Raw genomic sequence first — 24,640 nt, forward strand, 5'->3', positions numbered from 1 at the left:
AGAAAGTCAGATTCCACTTTTCCTACTTAGGCAAATAAAAAAGTGACTGTGGAATTCTTTAAGTATCAGCAATTACATTTGTGTAATATCCCTAAACTGAGAGCTAGTGGGAATAATTAAAGTCACCAAGTAAGAGACATGCTATTTTTTGAAAAGCGTACAATAGAATGTCACTAATTCTCCCTTGGCTAATCCACTTACCTACTCATTCCCACCAGAAAACTGGCAGTATTAGCAAATATTTTAAAATTAGAATCACATACCTAAAACTTCATTCCGCAATTTGTAAGTGTATCCCTATGTAGTTGCTTATTTATGTGAAATGAGGCCAAGAACTGTGCGTATCTGTCCCACAAGCATAATGCCAAGGGTCAAATCCTGTTTTCCTTACACACAAAAGCAGTAGTCCCTTTGCAACCAATGGTACTACTCATACAAGGAAAGTACAAGGATTTGGCCCTATGTTTGCTTTTAGGATTTGGAAAACATCCTTATTAATTTGGACTACATATAGAATTTATTTTATTTATTCCACCATATAGCATTTTCAATCAGTTACCTGTATGAGATGGTCTAAGGAAGGAAAGAACAATAATTTTGACACAATCTATAATTTTACCTGAAAGTTACAGGAGAAATCTTTCCCATCAAGGCATATGCTGTAACACTCTGCAAATGGAACAAGACTCCATCTATTAGGAGCAGTACAATGACATCTTGGTTGTAACTGAAACGCCTTCCACTTTTCCCAATCACTGGCACATCCTAAAGCCAAAGAATGGAACAGGATTTTAAGAGTCTAGCTGTGTCCTGTTTTCTTTTACAAGCAAACATAGGCTAGGCAACTTAAATTTTACTCCTAGGCCTAAGGGAGACACTTCTTTATACTGGAAATAAAGACAGGAATATTTAATCTAATTTTCAGAAGTAGGAGATGGAATGTTTATACCCTTCATGTTTTATCTTCTCTGCAGGAGAGAGCAAGGAGAGCCTAAGCCCTATCTATCTGAACTTTTCATTATTTGTCACTTATCCTGTGTGATATTTCCTCCTTTGAATATTAACATGTTACAACAAAAAGCTTCTCTATTAACCCTCCACCAACCCTGACACCTAGCCTCAACGTGAAGTTATTATGACAGATTTAATTTTGTAACTGTTGATGTAATTTGATTGTCATGATGACTTGGTCCATTCACAATGAGATGAGTTCGTAACCCACCCTAAACAGAGCACACTGACCCTGAGTTAGTGTCCAAACTCATCCCCTCTCAGTATCTACCCTGAATTCATGTTGAGGTCTTAACCAGCTATTATAACACTACTAATGAAAGGTTTTAGCACCAAAATCTCAGGTGATTCAGCAGAAGAACTCTCTATTCCTGTAAAGAGCCTAAAGTCTGCCAATCTGTTGTAGTCATCTAGCACAGGAATTTATGGTAATCACAATTAGAGGCATACGTTCTCTCACTATTGCTGCTCTCTTCCTCCCTTTGTATATGAAATGGTGATCACACAAGAGGATTTTAAAGAGAACCAAGAACCATGCATCTTCTGAATTAAACACTGATGTGTGCAAGCACCGCATGGGGATATTTTTGAAGACATCTTTAATCTAGCTAGCATGGTTACAATAATTGCTTTTGTGACAGATATTGTAACTGCCTACAGGATCTTTGGTGGAACATATCATATTAAGTTTATATATCACTGTGGTCCAGGGATTGTATGCAGGATTGTGATCTACTGCATGATGGAGGATTATCACAGCTCTTCCAGGAACCAAAACCAGTAGGGGGTTATTAAGATGACTCACATAGGATTTAAACACATCCAGAGGGGTACCACCCTTTGGTATCCACGCATATGCTGGTTCAAACTGGATTTTCCAGAGACCAAGTAACAAACAAAGAAAGGGTTCTGGCAAAGAAGGACTGCAGTTAAAATGACTCAAGGCCTTCTTTCTGATCCAGCAAACAGGATCTTCTCTCCAAGGGGGTAGGGGGGACAACCCTTGTTGAAGCGTTGGAAGGACTTTGTCCTCTTAGGGCCCCAATACACTGACGTGTGACCTTTAATAAGCTTTCAGCATGCATATAGGAACTTCCATTGTTTTGTATAGGTTTTCTCAGTAAAGCTTTTGCTTTAAGAATGAATGTGCTTGATTAGAAGGAACCGTGAAGTAATTTGTAGCTGCTGGCAATACACTGTTCATAGCCGTTTGGGAGAAAACAAAGCACAGGTGCTCACATGTAGGCAGACTGGCTTGCTGGGGACCTTACAGTGCAAGGCAGGGAGCTGTGCAGCCTTCAAACCCCAGTCACGGGGTAGAGAAACGCAAGTCTCCACCCCAAGAGAGGTGATGGCTAGGGAGCCAGACACCTTAAGTAAGTGCCTTCAAGGGACCATGGAGGGGAATATGGGTGCAGTTACTCTGAAACTATGATTGCATTTATCTCCTCTGTTGTCATACATAAGGTAATAGGACAGGTTTATCTATCATTATTTTTGCTATTCTATCACTATCTTACCACAGCATATCATACTTTCATGTACTGTTAATTAAGTCAACTTTTTTCTGCTGCATTTGGTTAATGCAGTTTAATGGTTGGAACACAGAAATGGAAGCTAGGAACCACACAGTTCTACCCAGCCTCTAACAAATTGTATCTACTATGCCTCAATTTCTTCTTTTATAATTAAGGTTACAAGTACCATGTGAATACAAAGTGCTATTATCCAAGAAGCCTACAAACATTAGGATTTATTTTTTAAGTCTTCAAGTGTCTGCCTCTTTGGGTATTACCTCATCCACCTTGCCCCTTTGGAGGCATTTATTCAGACTAAATTACTTGCTCCCTAAACTCCTGAAACAAACTTTCTCTTTCTGGTTTACTTGTCATGTCATGTCTATATGAAACTGCTTCTTAAAACATATTTTCTGAATCTCTTGCTTAAACACCACAAGTAAACAGGGATGCATGCCAGCATGATTGTACGGAAGGGGAAAAGAAAACTGAAAGTTAGCCATTTGGACAAATCAAACAGCAACATTAATCTTTGTTAACAAATAAAAATTCTTACCATGAAAAATATCCAAGCTGGAATGAGCATAATAACTGCAGCAGCACTTGTGTAAAACTGAAGTTCTGGAGCACTATAAATGGAAATCAAATAATACAAAAATAAATATTTTTAAAAGCTTTTCCTTAACTGTAACAGAAAGAAAGCTGTATTACATTTAAATAGAAATCTCTACACTGACACTTTACAGTGGTCAAAAAACCTTTTAAAAGCTTCATGGAAGATAAATTCAAAGTTTCTGAAAGAACTAACAAAGTTTGCTTTCCATGCTGGCTGAGATGGTCTTGAATTTAATAGGCAAGCTGTTTTTAAAAAACAAATTCAGTTTAAAAAAAATTGTGTTTATGGAATTGCTTCTGAACAACACACTGTAGTGTTCATTTAACATTCTGTATCGTTTGTTTTTAAAGGTGTTGTAATTGTGGATAGGCAGAATTTGCTGCAATAATTGATTACTGATTCATGCGTTCTGTATTGTTCATGCCTTCGTGTACTGTTCATGAGTTTTAAACTGTGGAATGGAAATTAAGGGCCTGTTTCTGCAAGCCTACTGATTTCAGTGGGAGTTCTATGCAGATGGAGGGCTTCCAGGTTTGGGCCCCAAGGAGTTATTTTTGTGTTTGGGAGTAAGTGACTGTCATTTTAGGTATCCTGAGGGAATTTCTGGTTGATCATGATTTAATCTCCCCAGCAAATGCTTATGGGTATTTTGGATACAAAAGTTTTTCCTCCCACTCCTGACACACAATCATTTAAAGTATATAGGATACCTGTCATCAGCAAACTACATAGAGAAGACAGAAAGTCTTGTCCCAGTCCCACATGACTATAAACAAGTAGTTCCCAGATGTTTCCTGGGACCGTTCTGTACGCTGTATATTTGAAATATTGTAGATACTTACGAAAACCTATATTTGTCTCCACTGAGCAGCTTTTTGGAAAAAACATTTTGCAAACTGGGGAAATAAAAATAAAAAAAATTATCTGTAGGCGCCATTTATAATGAACAGATGAAGCAATGAACTTAACGGTAATTTCCATAAGACACAAAATGAGGTTTTCGATAAAATACTTGCTGACAGTCGCATACAACTTCAGATTTACACTGGGTTTTCTTCTATTTCATGCATTTAAACAGAATACTTAACAGATCACAACAAAGATGTATTCAGAAAGAAGTCCTTTAGTAAGCAATTTAACTTCTTTTGCTCTGTGTGTGTGTGTGTATATACATATAAAAATAAATACATATCCTATAACATACTGTAAAATTTTTCAGAGTAACAGCCGTGTTAGTCTGTATTCGCAAAAAGAAAAGGAGGACTTGTGGCACCTTAGAGACTAACCAATTTATTAGAGCATAAGCTTTCGTGAGCTACAGCTCACTTCTTCAGATGCATATCGTGGGAACTGCAGTTCCCACGATATGCATCTGAAGAAGTGAGCTGTAGCTCACGAAAGCTTATGCTCTAATAAATTGGTTAGTCTCTAAGGTGCCACAAGTCCTCCTTTTCTTTTTGTAAAATTTTTATATCCTGTTTTAAATTTAATTAATTTGCTTTAAAATTCACATTTTATAAACAGCACACTATTCACTATTAAGTAATACACTTTTTAAAAAGAAATGAAAGCAAGATCAGAGAATTACAGAAGGCACTATAACACAATTACTGTATTGAACAAAATCTTCCCAGACTTATAAAGTTACCACAATACAACAATATTAAAATGATATATGGTATAACAACTGCACTACTTTTTTCTTTTAACCAGTTAAGTCTCAGATTCATATATTACTGTCTTTGGAATATATACAAAACACCAATCTACTCCACACATTCTATATAAATATTGACATACTGCAAGTGAAGATGCGAATTTACATTTTTGCATTGCCTTATTAACTTTTAACATTCAGAAGCAGCATAAGGTTCCTTTGCAGTTAACATTGTAAATATAAATGATTTAGACTTTAAATTTTCAAGTGCTTCACAGAGAACTGAACTAAAATACTCTTTATTTTTCTTTTACTGTTCAGCTGTGCTCTAGGAAACAGTGATAAAAATTAAAACAAGACAAGAATATCCAGCCTGTGATGGTGTAGTGCACTGACATGGGCATTTAGAACAAATGAGTGCGTAGGTTATTCAGTATTCAGACTAATCTACAACACTGCAATTAACCAAAAGCAGAAGCACACACCTGATTTGCAGGTACATAATTTTAAAAATAAAAAATGCACACACCCTCTCATGCCTGTACTTGCATCTGCCTTGAAATATAGACACAAATTATTTGAAATATAGGCTGGAGGCATCACTGTCTTGCACCTTGTATATTTATTTATACTTGTGCTAAGTGAATACAAATGAACATGTGTGGAGAATCAGGCCTACTATCATCTTATCTGCCTATTTTGTTTTAACACAGGGATGGATATCTGGACTCCAATTAGATCTAAAAGGCAAAACTTTTAAAGGAAATGACAGACGCTGGACATGAATACTAATCCAAATACAACCATGGCAAGAACCAGTGTCCCCTGTAAACAATTCTGGACCACAGAATTTGACATTTCGTAAACAAAAATTCCCAGCAGTCTATTACACTGATTATTTTTGAATTGCCCACCATTTAATGGAGACATGCAACTGAAGAGTTTTGTAGACAATCTCGACTGCCTTAAACATATTTAAGAATCAGAAAGTTCTCCGCATTTTAGTTTATTTATTTTACCTTGCAATCAGATATGAAAAGGCTTTCTTTACAGAGAGAAAAGTGTTCTTATAAATAGAAATTTATTAGAAAACTGTCATGGCTTTCTGATTACTTTGAGTTTAACTACAGTCAATGATTTACCATGCCTGAAGTTTTCCATTTTCTTGTGTTATCTGAACTCATTGTTAACCTAGCATATTAAAATATTACCCCAATAACCTAACTTAGGAGTATTTCAATTATCTTATTAGCAACATTAAAAATATATATCTGCTCAACCTGAAGTTTAGAGGTGCTAGTGCTCTTCCATACTATATTAGTTGCAACATATTTGTGCATTACTGGTTTTACGCATTTGGCAATTCTTCCATAACATGGTCACATATTTTATTAAAAAAAAACATAAGCAACTTATATTCACCCTTTGTGTTCACCAGCAATAAGAACCTGCAGTTGACTGGCTCTGTCCCACCCTCCGCCTCGTAGTTAAAAGACAAAGCTACCACCGGCTACAAACCAGGACACTGCTAGTCACAAATGACAAAATGGTTGCATGCTGGTAATCCCTTGTAAATAGACTTTGTCAAGAATCATGAACGGAGATAATTCAATTGTACATGACTTTGTAGCATAGGAGTTGTTCTATTCTTTATCCACTGTGTTCTGACAGGTATGGCATTCTCACCTCTAAGAGCACTATGTTTTCTATTAAGAAATAGATATCTGAATACCAAGAATTAAAATACTGTATGGGAAACACCAGCTGAACTGTACAGCCTGGGACAAGATATGGCTTAGTTTACAAATAAACTAACAATTCCTTCTCTGCTCCACATGCAACCTTCATCAGGCCTCACCAGTCCATGATGTTAGTAGACAAAGCTGCCGAAAAACCCAGAATGTTGAAACTGATTTCAGTGGCTGTACATAGAGCTAATCCTCCCATGACAGGAATGAGAGACAGATTCACCAGCAATCCTGTAAGTAAAATAAATAAATAAATAAAAATTGGCTTTAAACCAGAGCTGAGTGAGTAATGGATTTTTCTGTTTGCTAGCAGTTCCAATTTAAAAAAAAAAAAAAATCAATCATTTTGGGTCACACAAAAACTAATTTTTGGGGAATTTCAGCAAAAGGAAAAAATTGAAAAATATCTGTTTCAAGTTGAACAAAATGTTCTGTTCTACATAAAACTTTTGTTTCTATTTTGACTGCTTAATGTTTTTGCATCTTTTAAAATAAAATTGAAGGTAATTTCAAAATGAAAACATCAAAATGTTTCATTTCAAAAATGTCAAAATGAATCATTGTATGCAGTACTGAGCCCTGTCAGTCCCAGGAAATTAGTGAAACAACGTGGGTGAGAACTTTTATTGGACCAGCGTCTGTTGGTGAAAGAGACAAGCTTCAAAGCTTACACAGAGCTCTTTTTCGGGTCTGGTTTTTCCAGAATATATCCTAGTTATGATATACTTTGTACCACGTATGCCTTGTGAGGTATCACTGGAAAAGTCATAATCTGTTGAACATTACTGTCCTGTTGAAATGTGTGTGTCACTACATATGAAGTTATGAGATTTTGCTATATGTTTGTTACTGAAACGTGTTGAGAGTCTGGGAAATGCCCACAGACCAACTCCTTAGAAATAACAAAGGAACTGTGAACACAAATCTTACATGTCAAGCCTCATGTACACAAAAGCAAGAAATTGCAATTCATATGAAGGACTGAATGCTGGGCAAGTAGGCAATGGGGCTGATGAGGACTGGATTTACCATGAAACAAACCATCCGGTGGCACGGAGCCCCCAGTGACGGGAGGGCGGGGGGAAGGGGGGGCAAAAATGCAGGACAAATCTCATCTCACAACCTGTACCTGAGTCCCGGCCAGCAGCATAGCAGGGCTCAGGCAGGCTGCATGCATGCTACGGCCAGTGGCCCCATGCTGCTCCTGTAAGCGTCCAGCTACTGGCATGTCTCTGCACGCCCCCGGTGTGGGGGGAGGTGCCCGCCCTGGGTAGCTCACGGAGACCCACTGCCCCCTTCACCCCAAGGGGTGCGCATAGACGTGCCAGCAGCAGGGCTAAGGCGGCTCCCTGCCTGTTCTGCCTCTCTCCCTCCATGCTGTGCCGCTCCCGGAAGCGGCTGGCATGTCCCTGCAGCTGCTGGGGGGGTCTCTGTGGGCTGCCCCCGCCCCGAGCGCCGACACTGCAGCTCCCATTGGCCAGGAACTGCAGCCAATGAGAGCTGCAGGGGCAGCACTTGTGGGCAGCGGCGCGCAGAGACTCCTTGGCCCCCCGCCTAGGAGCTGCTGCCAAAGGGGTGTGTGCGCCGGTGGCTTTGGGAGCTGCATCTCCTGAGGTAAGCGCTGCTCCCCTGCCCTCCTCCCACACTCCAACCCCCTGCCCCAGCCCGCACCCCAACTTCCTCCCAGAGCCCAACCCCCACACTCTCTCTTTCACCCCAACCCCCTGCCTCAATCAAGGTACCTCACTTTATTTTAAAATACTTCCCATTACTTATAATATAGGGGGAGGATGAAGAAAAAAAGAATGAAAAATGGGGGCAGGGGGGAGGAAGATGTAAGAGAATGATCTTTTTCTTGGCTGGGTCCCAAGGGAGGGGCCCTGAAAATGAAGCTGTGCACAGGGCCCCACTAACTCTATATCCGCCATTGGGGCTGCCTAACCCCAGGACATAGTAAAGATTTTTCCAGCACCTGGAGGAGAGTATAAAATAAGGGACAGTGACATCATCAGGCCCCCTCTCTTCCCCAACCTTTACTGAAGGCAAGAAGATCACTTGGAAGACAAAGAAACATTTGAACTGGGAGAAGTGGTCCTAACTGGAAGAGGTTTCCAGTTAGCACAGACTGTTGTAGGCTTTTGGGTCAGAGAAACCTTCAAATCTGACTTAACTTGATAAACTTTAGGAATTAGACTGAGATTTTATCTTTACTTTCTTTTTGTAACCAATTCTGATCTTCAAGATTATGTCATTTATAATTACTTGAAATCTATTTTTCTGTAGCTAATAACTTATTTTTATGTTTTATCTAAGCCAGTGTGTTTTTGACTGAAGTTTGGGGAATCTACTCAGGTTACAAAGGCTGGAGCATATTCATACCCTTTGATGGAACAACAAACTAATTAATGAGTTTACCCTGATCAAAGCGGTTTTAAGCAGTGTAAAATGGACATTTCTGGGGTGCAAGTCTGGACTAGGAATATGCGGGTGTTGCCCTGTATGTAATTCAAGAGTGGTTGTGCACAGCACTCTGGTATATGTCTGTGGGTGACTTGCATACTAGAGGGCTGGGGTGGGCGGGCAGAGCAGCCGCTCACATAACAAAGCAGGGCATAGTGCATTCCAGACTGTAGAGTTAAGAGGGCACAACGATCCAACAATCCAGATTGTACTCTGGGGCATGTCACAATTACTTCACGCACCCTGTCTTTCTAAAATGAATAATTACGACTGAGAGTTTTTTTTCTGTGAACAATTCACCTAACCAGAAAGGAAATCATGAATTGTTTCAGTGTCGCTGAATCTGCCTTTTTTCAGTGAAAAAATTCTGGCCAAAAAAATTCATCCAGCTCTACTTTACATTACTGTACTTACAAAACTACATGCGTCAGATAATACAAATTTAGAAAAACTTAATGAGCTCCATCTTAACTTGTTTAGTAATGACTCCTCTCATTTCAAAACTAATGGATATTTTAGTTTCAATCAAAGGAGATTTCAGACAAGCTGTTGACCTGCACTTAAAGATATTATAGGTGTACTGAGTTACCAGCACATCTGCCCTGCAGAGGTAAATTAAAATTGACCTTCTCCAGCCTTGGTTTTCTTGTCAGTGTCCTCAAATGGCAGAAGAAATTAATATTTGCCCTCCATCCCTGCAATGGTGCTAATCCTCCTTCCTCTGGCTTCATTCAGTCCTCAACCCCTCAGACTTCATGTCAGGAAGAATGCACATTGCTGATTAGGGCAAGGTCCCTCAAAGACTAGAAGATTGGAATGCAATTGCAATTCAGTGGTGATTATGAAAAAGCATTTAAGAGGCCAGTTTTATTTTTTAGCCTCAGGCTGGACACAGTGAAGACACTCAAGATTTTTAAAATGCTTGTCAGATCAGCGGCTTTCCACACGGGAAGAACATACACATAAACGTCATTTTTAGAAAAATGTATCTAAAAAATTGTAACAGTATTTTTTTTTTTGGGTCAGAAAAGCAAATTTCCAACCAATACTGTCCTTTGACAAATTACTTTTTATACGGTCCTTGCCTGCTCAATTTATAGTTGAGACTCTGTTCAATAAGGACAACTTTTCCAGCTGCATTAATCACTAAACAACTCAGATGGAATCTCTTTATCAATCACCAAATAGCCCACATTACATTGCAAAATGATAACATTCCAACAAACTACTTACCAGTGTATTCCCCTAAAATCATCCGGGACATAATGACAGTAAAAATAGGTGCAGAGCTTTTAACTGTTTCAGCAAATGAAACAGCCACATTTTTCAAGCTTACTAGACCTAAAACCACTGTTGCAAACCTGAAAGAGAGACATACAAAGTCAAGCAGAGACAGTAAAACAACGCTTAAAAGGCACATTTTAGCTTTAGATGCTTAACATAATTTAGTTACTGTGCCACAATTTTTAAATATACACATTTGGGGTATAGTAACTAAATTATGTATGCTACATTTAAGCTTCCTATTTCATCAGAATGAAAGGTCACTTCTATTCAGTTTCCTTTTAAATCATAAAACACAACAGTGCTGAAAGACTCTGTTCAATAGCTGCTACCAGTTTAGTAAAAAACAGTTTAGACTTGAAGTGAAGGTGAGCCCAAACAATGTTTTAATAGCCTCTCATCAGGCATGATATATAGTCTTGCTCTGTCCAAGGCTATAGCAAATACTTTCTTTTAAAGGTGTAGGTTTAAAAACAAAATGTAATTTTATAAATATTTTAAATAACTTCTGATATAAATTGCTGGGAAAGGATAATAGGAGGACACAGCAACACCACAATAAGTAGTAATAATCAGAACGAGAACAAAGTACTAGTCTTACAGAGAAGAGAAACATCACATCACCAAAAGAAAACACTGAGAGAGAGAGAGAGAGAGAGATTTTTTTTAGATGGCGGATTAAAACCGATGGAGTGCAAAGAGTTTCAAAGACTTGTTTTTCAGAAGAAAAGAGGTGTTTAGAAAGAGCAACTAAAGGATGGATGGATCATTGTGAGATTTCTGAGAAAAAGTTTTGTTTGAACAATGCCCTCTGCCCTTCTCATGAAGGAAGAAGAGATGTGAAAGTGGGTCTCCTGCAAGGCAATACACAGTGCTACCACGTATACTGCCCGCCCTGGAAATATTCAGCCATTTACCTCATCAGTCCAACAAACAACATTGTCATGATGAAATTGGGAGGGTAAGAGATACGTGTTTTGTGCTGGTACAAACAGCACGGAACAAACATTTTTATACAGCCAATGAAAGTGGTTGAAAGCATCTGAACAGCACCTAAGAAAAAATGAGAAACCAAGAGGGGTCAGAAGATGAATACAGCATTAAGTACCAAGCTATTAATTAGATTAATTTAGTTTCAGAGATCCTTGGTAGGTGTCAACAAATATGGATGCTTATCTCTAAGCTTCATAAAATTCTAGTAAAAGCCCTTTCCCTCTGAAACGACCAGCAGGATAAGAGACAAAGATGGAGGATTAACTGTGTGCCTATGCAAATTAGTTCACAGTTACCATGTCCCTCTACTCCTTAAAAACCAGATATGTTAACATGGTCATATGAAGACCAAACCTTTGCAATTCAGTGAGACCTTAGATACATGTAGGTCTCTGGAGATAAGAATACAAATAATTTATTTAAAATTAGACTAAGTTATTAAAAAAAACCCTAAAACACAATTTTACCACTCAATAGACTACAAGGTTTCATTGTATACAAAAATTATATAGCACTCCTCTTTAAAGCGCTTTACAAACATTACCTTACAAATCAACACAGAATCTCTATGAAATAGTTTTATCCCACCTTACAGAGGGGGAAACTGAGGCACAGAAATTTAGCAGATTCACTAAAAGCCAGAGGGAGTCCATGTCAAGTCCAAAATTACAACTTAGGCATTCCTAGATCCCAGTCCTGTGCTTAGACCACTTGACCATGCTGCTCTCACTCTGAACAAACCGCTCGTCAATTTAAGTCTATCGCACAGAATCTGACACTCAAATATTTTAATGGAACCGAAGCTTATAATGAAAATCATAATTACCTAGCATGCTGGGTTCTCCTTCCAGTAGTGAAAGAATGTATTTGTTAAGAAAAAGGGTACAAAAGCTAAAGAAAAACCACAATGTGAGGTAGATCAGAGCATGATAATTCCAGATGCCCAAGTCCGACTCAATGACTGTAGTCTCAGTGATGGTTATTTTCAGTACATTTTCTTCTGGTACACTGTCACTCCTGGCAATTACAATTTTCTCACTCCTGTTAGCAAAGAAGGGGCCCAACTGAAATAATGATTTCCCCTTTGACTTTTCCTCAGGGACAGGAGGATCAAAGTCCGCTAGAGTCTGAGTGTTTGTTACAGACGACATGTTGATGTCAGGAGACTACTGTTTGGTCTTAACATAAAGCAACATTGACTTGGTACAGAACTGCACAGTGAAGAGACAAAAATAATGTCATGTAACTAATCTTTCGGCTCCAATGGTCCATAAAAGTTTATTTGGTCCTCCAGACAACATCTTGTTTAGAAATAAACTTCACATACTGGTGAACTTCACATTCCTTCTGGTGGTCAACTGCTTTTTCTGAAGATTTAAAAAAAGAAGAAAAGTTCACAGTTATCTGAGTACACTTCCATTTTCTGAATATTTCACATCACAGAAATGCCATGTTTCATCTACAGCTTATGAAGAGGATAAAGATTTGTATTTGTTTTAAAAACTGATTTCTCCCTGCTAGCATGATCAAGATATCAAGTCCTAGAAGAAAATCTTGCCTAAACATAGCTTTTGAAGTGCTCAAGATAGCACTGGCAAAATGAAACCCCAAAGGTCTGTTTTTTCCTCTCCATCAAAATATATTAAGTGAATACCTTCACTTTCAATTAGAGAATCTATTCTTATTCAATGTGCTGTTCTCTGTTCTGCTTATTCATAGATTCAAAGGCCAGAAAGGACCATTGTGATCATCTGTCTGTCTCACCTCCTGTATAACACAGGCCATAAAACATCTCCAAAATAATTCCTAGAGCAGAGCTTTTAGAAAAGCATCCAATCTTGACAACCAATTGGTGGAAAAATCTCCATGTAAGAGTCAATCACTGCTTTACAACTCAGTTATCGGCAACAGAGCATGTCTCTTCATTTCTATTCTCTTATGAGTTACACAAAGTCTGGTGAACCACAGAAGAATTTAGTGAGTAACAGAACAAGGAACAACACTCTATGCTGTCTGTTCTTCCACATAAACTAGGTGACATAATCACAGTAAGGCAACTGATCTGTTTTCACAAATAGGGTCCAAAGTTTGCAACAAGGACTAAATTGTTCTACAGTAACTTTTTACCATCAGCATAAAAAGCCACCAACAGATTTACTTTTTTAGTTTTTAGTCCATATTTTGGGAGTGGGGGAGAGTGAAGACAAGAGAACAGCTCAGGTAGAAAGGAAATGAATTATAGGTGGGGCTTTTCATGGTTCCAAACAAGTAGTTCCTACACGAATGAGCAAGTTGGAAAGGTATATTTAGAGCAATGACACAGACTGAGGCTCAAGAGCCACAAAAGTGGCTCTTTACTTTGTCTCCTGCGGCTCTCTGCAGCACATGATGTTAAAACACTGTATGATTTAATTATTAATAAACTAAATTATAAACGGAACAGGATGCATTTACTATGTTATTAACCAATTGTAGTAGATAAAATAATAATACTTGGTCAGTCATTTTGCTATGAGAATACATACACACACAAAATGGTAAATGAAACAATAAATTCACATTACTGCGGCTCTTTTGAGTAACGTTGATCGCTAAGTTGACTCCTGAACCACCGAGGTCTTAGTATCACTGATTTAGAGTATCAGTGGCTCTGAGGACACTCAACTGATTGAAGAGTTTAAAAAATGCCACTATTTGGTGGCAGGTTACCATGGACATTTTGGAAACAATGTCTGCAATGAGGTCGTTATACAACAGTGCATCTGAACAATGGCAGCACAGCAAACACTACACAGCAAGTATAAAACCCACAGGAGTTAGCAAGAGCTAATGCACTGGTTTTATGGGAAAATGTTTATTCAGTAAATTGGCCAGGATACATATTTGCTTTCTTCACTTTTTTTTTTTTAAGCCAGACTTGACAGGGGCATTACAAAACCTTTGATAAATGAGACTGAAAAGTTAATAAGTTTTCACCATATCACACCTCTTGTATTCCCCCTGAACTTCAACTATTTTGTATTGAAAGTTTCTACTTTGCAGATATGACTTTTATTCTGTAGCAAAATGGACCTCCGCCTACCCACCCCTGGCCCTTTTTCTTCTACCAGCAGCAGAACACCCATTGTTATGAAGTGATGCTAGGGCACTGGCTCTTCCTATACTGATTCCAGTACATAATATATTCATGTTGATCCAAAAATGCTTTTATGGTGGTTAATTTCACCCATGAGCTAAATACATTCAGTATTATTTCTTTTAAACAGACAAATTGCTTAAGAGTGCTGCAGCACAAATTCTGGGCAAAGTCCTTTCTTCTCTAAGTCTGACACTTTGAAGCACTGAGTTTTACATAATTGTAAATTCTATAGTAATACAGAAAGCCCCCTTGCCCTCTGATCCAACTAGTTCAGCCTGGATTCGCCCACATGCACCCTCAAACATTCATGCAGAACAAGGCCATGAAATTGTAGGATCTCATGATCTGAGGATGACCAATTTCTGAACCTGTCAGTGAACCAGAACTGCTAACATTTAACATTTCCCTGGGAAAAAATGAACATTTTCTTCTGTTGCACAGGGATAGATTTAGGCTCGGTACTGCTCTCTCTCAGGTACTTATAAGTTACCCCACTACCACAGTATCTGAGAACTTAATCTGATGACTTGGCCTGACCAAAGGAAATGAATGGTAGCAATCTCATTAAAAAATATGTCCAATTCTAAAGCTCGCTAGCAGGAACACCGTTCATATCAGCTCTAGTCATTATCTGCTGATTATAAATTTATTAAGAATAGTGTTAATTTTCCAAAGGTTTCAGGGAGACAGCTATAATATTTGGGAAAAATAAGAGATTCATAAAAGTCAGGTTTGAACCCAGCCAGTCAACCAGCTTCCCAAAACATCCGTCAGCATAGTGAAAGACACGTCCCTGTTCCACAGTGATCCAGGATTGGGGGAACCTACAACAGTGTCTCTGAGGAGAGGCACATGAAATCCTAGAGGTGGGGATGGGAGGTAAGCTGCTTCAACTGCTGACTGGTTCTCAGTAAATCTGTGTTTTATTATACCTGTCCATAAGTTTTGAGAAGTATTTCAACCACTGTATCCTTTCTCACAGAATTCCCTTGATTAAATTTACATTGTACACTGCTGAATCAGTAAAGAATAGGCGTTCAATGAACCATAATGTAGTGAAAAATTTAGTTCCAGTACTAATCGCATTGACTTCAAAAGCATTATCTTCCTTGAGCATAGTTACGAATGTGGAAGTGTTCACAGGATGGGACCCTAAATATATTTACAACATGACAACCAATGAAACATGTACGGGAAACTACATTAATGCCATGATGAACAAACTAAAATAGACTACAGCAGCTGCTAGCCAAGAGAGATATTAAATGTCATAAAATATTTATCTTTATCATTCATAGCCATTTAATGTACAGCAGAATTGGACTGAGTCTTCTGTCTTAAGATCAGTGCTCTGTTTATTGAGCTGTTAATGAAGATAGGGAATCCAAGATTGAGTTCTTTGCCACATATACAGTAACTGTGTCCTCCCTTCAAGAACTTGGTTTTAAAGGGGGAAAAAAGGTACAAGGACACAAACCATGGAGATTACACAGCAAAACATCTTCCTAGGGCAATATGCTGGTCTCTGATCAGGAAAGAATTCACTTGTTGAATTCCTACTACAGCAAAATAGACCTATTTTCATATAAATGCGATTTTTTAAAAAAAATATAAATCAATGGAATAAAAGGGAATGATGCAGAGTGGGGAAAAGCAATGTGTCAGTTACTCACTATAAAGCAATTATACTGTAGTAATACTCAGCTATTTCTGCACAAGCATTACATTTGCAGGGGATTAACATAAACTGAAAAAAATCACTCTCTGGCCTGGAGGTGGGCTTCAACTGTCTTCAGAGCAATCCACTACCTGGAGATATAAGACAATAGTGGCAAACTTCAGGGAGGACTCCATCTCTGGAGAACTTGATGGGATAGTACAATGTTTTTCTGATTCCTTCCAGCATAAGAATTAAGACTTCACAATTCCCACACTCAAGAAACAAAACTCCCAACTGTAAAAATTGTTTATAGTGCAAAGTAACTCCACGCAATAATGAAAGACAGGAAGTGAAGAATATATCCACTTGAAACTGCAGTGGGAGCTTTGGTTGGTGGAATGTAATTACACAAGTTGGAATTTAGCCAAGTCACTTGGGCTTTTTAGTGACAAATGGTCAAAAAATATCAAGATGGCAGCAGTTTTAGCAACACTGTGTCCCCTACTTCCATTCTATTATTTTTGTTCAGTAATGAAACAAAGGAAAGACTGCTACCTACTGAATCAGCATTACTATTTCTTATAGCCCCTGGTACACCTTGGGAGTATTGCATCAAACCAATGACTTGCCATCCCCTTCTGAGATATGAAAGGATCACAACATATGGTGGCTTGGCTTTGCCCCTTGGGTACAGATGTAGTGAATCCAAAACAGTGGCTAATAATTTGTGGCTCCCTTGCGCCCGGTACAATCCTGCTGAAATATTCATAATTTGTAGAGAGAATAGCTACACTTTTTTTCCTTTTTTTATTTGGGTAGAACCATTGTTCCTGGTTTCCTACTTTTTAGCTCAGAGAAAATACCCTGAATATTTAAGATGAAAGTGCCATCGCAGCCTTGAGATGGTGCCACTGGTGCTATAGTAACAAGGGCAACAAAATATAATAATGAGGTTCCCAACCCCCGCACCATTGTTATATCATATTTGGTATCATTTTGTTAAACAGCATGACATTCAGTAAAAGTTAACACTCTAGCAATGAAAGGATTTTAAGAGAAAACAAACACACACACCCAAATTACTGACCTGCTACCTTAAATTAACTGGAAAGTCTGACACTGGCTGAAATAGGTCCCCATCTGGGATTAATTTGGTTGTCTTCCCCTGATACCAACAGTCATGCTGTTTACAGATAGATGAAAACGTGGCAGTAGTTGGGAGACTGGGTTGGATTACACACAGAAATTGAATCTTCTGGCATGTTAGAACAAGCAGCAGGCAGTGTACTTTATAGAGCTTCCCTAGTTCACTCCCAACACCAAAAGTGCATTAAAAATAAAGCATGCTACATTAAAAATTAGAAAATTAATATACAATAAAACCTTTGAGTGACTCAAATCAATGCTGGAGTATAAAAGAAGAAACTAGATAAGAATCCAGAGACTGCTACCTCTTAGTTAGGCATGAAAACATCACATTTGAGAAGCTATTTGAAGGATATCCTGCACTTGTAGACTCATAGGATACATCTATACTGCAAAAAAACCACCCACAGCAGTGAATCTCAGAGCCCAGGTCCACTGACTTGGACTCATGGAGACTGCACTATGGGGCTAAAAATACCAGTGTAGATGTTCCCACTCGTGCTGGAGCCTGGGCTTGGAGAGGCTCCCCGGATTCCAGAGCCTGGGCACATGCCCAAGCCCAAATGTCTACACTTCTATTTTTAGCCCCATAGCACAAGCCCAAGTCTGCTGACCTGGCCTCTGAAACTTGCTGCCACAGGATTGATTTTTTTTTTTTTTTTTTTTGACGTGTAGATGTACCCAAAGATTCCAAGGCCAGTGAGGACCATCATATAACACAGGCCAAAAAACTACCCCCAAAATAATGATTTTTGAACTACAGCGTATCTTTTAAAAAAAATCCCATTCCCCCTTCCTCTCCATTTCTAAAAGTTCACAGTTTGACCATAAATACTCTAAACTGAAACTGACAGCTCACTGAAGCAGCAATATTTTCTTAAGGAATTTGATAAGAAAAATGTTAGACAACAAATAAGTGGCCTTTGTCATAAATATACTCTTACTGATGGCAGCAGCCAGTTTGCACAACTATAGGAACAACATCCAGGTGGCAATCTGTAGGATACTGTGTAATGGATAAGCCTGTCTTATCTAGAAATTTTCTTCAAGACAACCAGTCATCATAACAGTTCTGCAGAGTATAAGGCAATTGTTCTTCTCCAAGTACTCACAAAGAAAACATACTTCTGAAGAAAGATTTTTTTTCTTTCTAGAAAATATGAAAGAAAGGACCAGTGTCCTTTTAAATCAACATATACCTGCCTCTGGAAATTTCCACTACATGCATCCGACAAAGTGGGTATTCACCCACGAAAGTTTATGCTCCAATACGTCTGTTAGTCTATAAGGTGCCACAGGACTCTTTGCTGCTAAATCAACATTGATCAGTAAGATTACTGATAATTACATTCTGCTATCTATCTACAGTTCTTTAGTCAACACAGATTTGTTCATACTAAAGCATAACATTCCAAATTAATGTAACTGAGTATGGTGGACAAGTTAATACATAGGTCTCAATTAAAGCTTATGTAGCAAGATAATCAATTCCAACTAGAACTGGGAGAATAACTGATTTTTCAGTTTGGTGGCAGTTTGAAATTTAAAAATAAAAAAACTGGTTTGGGTCTGTTCTAGAGTAGGGATTCAAACTTGGATCTCCAACACAGGGCCAAATATTATAAGGCAGGGAGAGGTTGGCACTACCTCTTCCTTCTCCTCCTTTTTTGTGAATGGCCAAAACTTTGTGGGTCAATTTTGCAAATATTTTCAGGTCAAACAATACAATTCATCCAAAAATTTTCCTCCAGCTTTACTTACAACAATTTTAAAAATAGGCAAAAGCTTTTACCTCTAGGAATGCATCAGAGATGCCAAGGAAACAAGAGGCAGCTGGTGAAAATCCAGTTGGAGACACTGAGCAGAAATTGAGTACTTGTGGCACCTTCGAGACTAACCAATTTATTTGAGCATGAGCTTTCGTGAGCTACAGCTCACTTCATCGGATGCATACCGTGGAAACTGCAGAAGACATTATATACACAGAGACCATGAAACAATACCTCCTCCCACCCCACTCTTCTATTACCAGCAGGAGAGTGGGGTGGGAGGAGGTATTGTTTCATGGTCTCTGTGTATATAATGTCTTCTGCAGTTTCCACGGTATGCATCCGATGAAGTGAGCTGTAGCTCACGAAAGCTCATGCTCAAATAAATTGGTTAGTCTCGAAGGTGCCAAAAGTACTCCTTTTCTTTTTGCGAATACAGACTAACATGGCTGTTACTCTGAAACCTGAGCAGAAATTATAACACTGACCTGAATTTTCCTTGCACAATCCTTTTGAGAACTTCTGTGGCAGAGCTACAGATGATTGGACTGTTTCCATCCAACTCTGCCTAAGAACACCCAGTAATCTTGTTTACAAAGTGAAAAAGCCAAGAGCCTTTCAGAGCCAGGTTCTCATTAACAACAAAAGACCAGGAAAGATAAAAGTAACTGCAGATTCAAAACCAACTTGGGTATCAAACCTTGTTCTATATAAGACTGCCTCACTATCTAACACAGGATCAAAATCCTCACAACAGTTATTTAAACTAACTTTTTGGAGGCAAATGTAATTATGACCCTCATTTAGAAGTGTGTGTTATTATATATATTATGCAGAAGTTGCATAAGACTAAAATCCAGATACACAGGATTTATGTCATAGATAAAATATGCATGCACACACATTTACTGTTTTAAATTGACCAAAAGAAATACATTAAATACATGAAAGATAGCACGTCAAGAAAAACAATACAAAGAACATAAAAGAATCACATTATAAAAGAAAGCATGTATGCTAACAAGAAATACGATATACAATAGAGTAGAAATAAAAAATATTATTCCCAATACACTTGGTATCTTACTTGTTAAATGCATATTGCAGCTCAATATTTTGAGTACACAGTACACTGCATAACCTTATAACAATCTATCATGGCAGTTCCAATAAGCATCCTGAGTATTTCTATATTTGAAGAATTTTAATTGGAGGGTGCAGAGAATTTCTTGTGTCTGCGATGTGTGGTCTAATAGTTTCTTCTGGACACTTCAATTTCTCAGCTCATGTCATTTTCAGGTATTTCACTGAATCTTTAGCGCAAAATTCTGCCCTTGTACCCAACTGATTGGCTTCAAATCAGATACCCTGCGCACCTGACCTAGGTGTGTCTGCCATTAAGGAAGCAGACTCTAAAGATCAAGATCTGCCCTGTGCACCTGAGAGGAGAATTTTCCTCTTAGTCCACTTATTTTTCAGAGACTGGAAATTCAATAAGCAATCTGAAGAGACTTCTTGTGATGACTGGGACAACAAATTTACCCTAATTGTGAGTTCAAGTGTAAAAAGTATATTAATGTTCATAAGATATTACAATAACCTATAACAACAAATGATAATGAAAGTAGGTCAAGTTGTTTTTAATAGTGAATGTTATAAACAGGTGCAAGAGAACCAGACAGAGAGACTAAATTAGTCCAAACAAAAAGCCAAGTTGATATGATTCCAGGACTATGTTGGAATCATGTTTGGTAAAAATAGATTGTACTGGAAATTAAGGAACCAAAACTGATGTGTTGGATATTAGGCCTACCTGGTGGACAAAATAACAAGAGGATGGGCTATTCCACCCATCACTCCCTTTTTGGGTCCTTCAAAAAAAGAGACTTTGGAGTGAAAGAACAGATGGAGGCTACTGAAGCAAGCTTCACTATCATGGCTGCCAGCCACACAACCTGCTGGGACTCTTGGCCTTTGTCATCCTAATTTTGAGAGGTGTCCTGACGAGACCAGGCCAAAGAGAGGGACACAGATAACACTGCCACCTCTACCAGCTCCAGTTGAAACCCATACACCACCCTGGATGAAACGGGATCAGACTTCAACAAGAGCAGCAGCAGCAACAGCTCCAGCAAATCTCAACTAACTTTTTCTCTTTTGCCCAAAAGAACAGTTACCACCATCTTTGATACCATCTAAGAGACTGTCAGACAAGGGTGATTTTCCTTCTTAAACTCTCTCCAGATAAAGGGAAAGGGAACAAGAAATGTTGCTAAAATTAAAGCCTTACTTAAATGCTTTAACTGTTTTTCCTCCTTTTCTGTATCTCTCCTAAAAGGTTAAAAAGGATTCGTCATGGTACTAAGCAGAAAGGGCGATGGAACAATTTGTATAGTGGAGGTGCTGAGAGCCACTGAACCAAACTGTAAACCCTGTATATGATGGAAACCACTTCAAGCCAGGGGTGCGTCAGCACCACTAGTTCCACCACCTGTGCTAAGCAGACTGAGGTCTCTGCATACCAAACCCTGAACACTGTTCAAAACTGTTTAATGTTGCACAGTGAGAGTTTATAACACTGTTAACACTTTTGATTAATACAATGCCCTCAAGAGGAACACAACCTAGCAAAGAGAACAAAGAAAATCTGTGCTATGTTCTCTCTACCTACAACACCTATATCTCTTATACGAAACAGGATATTCTCCGTGGGCAATTTCTGCAAAGTATACTGTAAACAAACTCTTTTTCATCTCAAAACACCAGAGGAAGATGGTTGCAAACTATTTAAAGTAGTGAATAAAGCTAATCTACTGGGAAAGACAAATCCCAGCCCCCTTCCTCTGCCAAGCATAGTACCCTGCAGACAAAAGCTCTGTGTGCACATCTCTCATTTTAATCTAGTATGCGATATGGGTCACTTAAACATTGCCTACAGAGCGACAAACATGCATAAAATATAATTCTAAACATTTACAAACATGCATTTCATTATACAGAGATCAGAACACTCAAGACACTGATGAGCAAGTATTTAAGATGTGGCTGCTAAGCAAAGACCACGCAACACTCGCTTTTGAGAAATGTCAGCATTTGAACACTAAGAGCAAGACTGAAGTTGTTTGATACTTCATTGTGCCCAATAGGTGAAGCATCTAAAACGGAAGTAACTCAGTGAGAGAATATTCAGCCCTAAGCACCACCCCTCCCTGACCTGATGTCACCAAACAGGGTTTTATTTTAAAACAGCACTTGGAACTAGTGTGTAGATTGGTGCCACAAAAGTGTCTCTGCGCCCACAACAGCTTTGCCAGTGCATCTCAAACCCAGTGCTACCATTCCATGCCTCCATTCTACTGACACTCTGGGCTTGTCTATACTTGAAATGCAATAGCGGCACAACTGCACCACTATAGAGCTTCAGTGTAGACACTGCCTATGCCAACAGGAAGGATTCTCCCATCAGCGTAGTTAATCCACCTCCCTCCCCGAGAAGTGGTACCTAGGTCGACAGAAAAATTATTCTAGTGACCTAGCACCGTCTACAGCAGGGGTTAGGTTAGTTTAACTATGCAGGGATGTGGATTTTTCACACCTCTGAGCGACGCAGTTGGGTCAACCTAACTTTTTAGTTTAGACCAGGCTTAAGATCTGCTAGTGCACCACAGTCTTGGAGCATCTTTACTATTCCAGTTCAGGGAATCCCACACAGCACAGCAAATGCATCTAAATCAATCCTGACCGAAAATCCAGTGCAAGGCCTCTCTAGAACTCAACTGTAAATCATACAGCAGCTTTGCAATGCAGACATCTCTCTCCTGAAGACTAGACTGAGCTGATAAAAAAAAATGAATACACGTGTTTTTTTAAAAAGTAATATTTTCACTCATGACTTACTCCAGGCTTTGAACCTTCATCTCCAGAGGTGAGAAGCTGGTGTATTAAGCCAATTATTAATTAGCCTCCAAAATGGAAACATTAAGAATTCTAAGGCATAAAAATAAGAGCTGTAGTTCAGAAGTGATACTCTTATCTGGAAGGGTCCACCTTGAACAGAAGTGTAACTCAGCACACGCATTTCATGCCACATTCCTGACATCTGCACTTTCTGGACTGCAACAAGCTGCTCCACACAGGCAGAGCCCTGCACTCACATTGAGCCCTGGGTTTAAATACTTATAATAGAATGATACCACCGCCTAGTAGCTGAATTCCTGATAGTCTTATGCAAGGAACTTTGCAGGAGGGAGAAGGGGAGGCCTACAAACTTGCATTTATTTCAAAACCTTTTTTTGTTGTTAGATCACCACTGGTTATGCTATGAAACAAGCCTTAGTTGTTTCAAATTCTGCAAACTGTCAGCCATAAAAGTGTTTTTAGTTATTTTACTTCAGAGGTCAGAAAAGTAAATACTCAAAACTACTGTCTCAGGGAGAAGCAAAACTCATAGTCAAAGATGATCAAATCAACACCTACATAGCACCTCGATCACAGATCCCCAATCATTCTACAAAGCAATGCAGGTGTTATTATGCCCATTTTACTGAGAGAGAAACAGACACACAGACTTGCCTAAAGTCAGTTTGTAGCAGTCAGGATTAGACCCCCACAAGCTCCCAACTCCCAGTCCAGGGACCCCCACCCCAGATTATACCTGCCATTGTGATACTGCACCTACCCACTACCCCCAACAAAGACCACCTCCCCCAACAGAGACCCACCAAATAAACTGCCTACCCCCTCCTCCAGCAAACACCGCCCCCAAATAACCACCTGCCCCTCCCCAGCAAAGACCCCCCCAATAAACCGCCTGCCCCTCCCCCAGCACAGACCACCCCAATAAACCGCCTCCCCCCAGCACAGACCACCCCAATAAACCGCCTGCCCCTCCCCCAGCAGACCCCCCAATAAATCGCCTCACGCCAGCAAAGACGCCCCCAAATAACCACCTGCCCCTCCCCAGCACAGACCCCCCCCCAATAAACCGCCTCCCCTCAGCAACGCCCTACCCAAATAACCGCCTGCCCCTCCCCCAGCACAGACCACCCCCCAAAATAACCGCCTGCCCCTCCCCCAGCACAGACCCCCCCCAAAATAACCGCCTGCCCCTGCAGGGGGCCGGCCCGCCCCACCTGCCTCTCGCCGGACCTCAGCCCGGGCCCTCCCCGCCACCTGCCGCAGTCCCGGCGCGAGCCATTCCGCCACTCGGCTCCCCCCGCCCGGGCCGACCAAAGCTCTGTCCCCGCCCGCTGCCGGCAGGGCCAACCGGCCTCCACCGCGGCGTTGGGAGCGGGGCCGGCGCTGTGGGCTGGCCAGGAACGCCCCACGCGGCTCCACCGGCAGCCTCCGGGGCGGGGGCCCGAGCCCCGCACCCCCGCGGGTGGGGTAACACCCCCCGTCCCCCAGGGGCCCGAGCCCCGCACCCCCCCAAGAGGGGTACCTCCCCCCTCCCCCAGGGGCCTGAGTCCTGCACCCCCAGGAGGGGTAACACCCCCATGTGCCAAAGGCCTGACCCCGCACCCTCCAGGAGGGGTAACACCCCCATCCCTGGGGATCCTGAGCCCTGCATAATCCCAGGAGGGGTAATGCCCCAACCCTGGGTGGCCTGAGCCCTGCACACCCCCAGGAGGGATAACCCCC

General features: G+C 40.0%; 1 protein-coding gene across 2 annotated transcripts in view; it reads right to left on the bottom strand.

Annotated features, from left to right (window-relative positions):
• The window catches only part of SLC35E2B (solute carrier family 35 member E2B), a 29,823-nt gene extending 5,601 nt beyond the window's left edge, over positions 1-24,222 (bottom strand). Inside the window, exons 1-8 of one of the 2 annotated variants that reach the window (XM_073317107.1) lie at positions 24,137-24,222; positions 12,113-12,653; positions 11,211-11,346; positions 10,243-10,370; positions 6,660-6,780; positions 3,987-4,040; positions 3,085-3,157; positions 620-765 (exon numbers count right to left, since the gene is read on the bottom strand). In XM_073317107.1, coding sequence (XP_073173208.1) covers positions 620-765; positions 3,085-3,157; positions 3,987-4,040; positions 6,660-6,780; positions 10,243-10,370; positions 11,211-11,346; positions 12,113-12,437 — 983 coding nt within the window. In that variant the 5' untranslated portion in view covers positions 12,438-12,653; positions 24,137-24,222. Of the gene's footprint in view, positions 1-619; positions 766-3,084; positions 3,158-3,986; positions 4,041-6,659; positions 6,781-10,242; positions 10,371-11,210; positions 11,347-12,112; positions 12,654-24,132 lie in introns of both variants that reach the window. The other variant, XM_073317106.1, reaches the window with a different exon arrangement.
• Between the last annotated feature and the right edge of the window lie 418 nt (positions 24,223-24,640).

Source organism: Lepidochelys kempii, chromosome 18 (genome assembly GCF_965140265.1).
Source record: "Lepidochelys kempii isolate rLepKem1 chromosome 18, rLepKem1.hap2, whole genome shotgun sequence".
Lineage (NCBI taxonomy): Eukaryota > Metazoa > Chordata > Testudines > Cheloniidae > Lepidochelys > Lepidochelys kempii.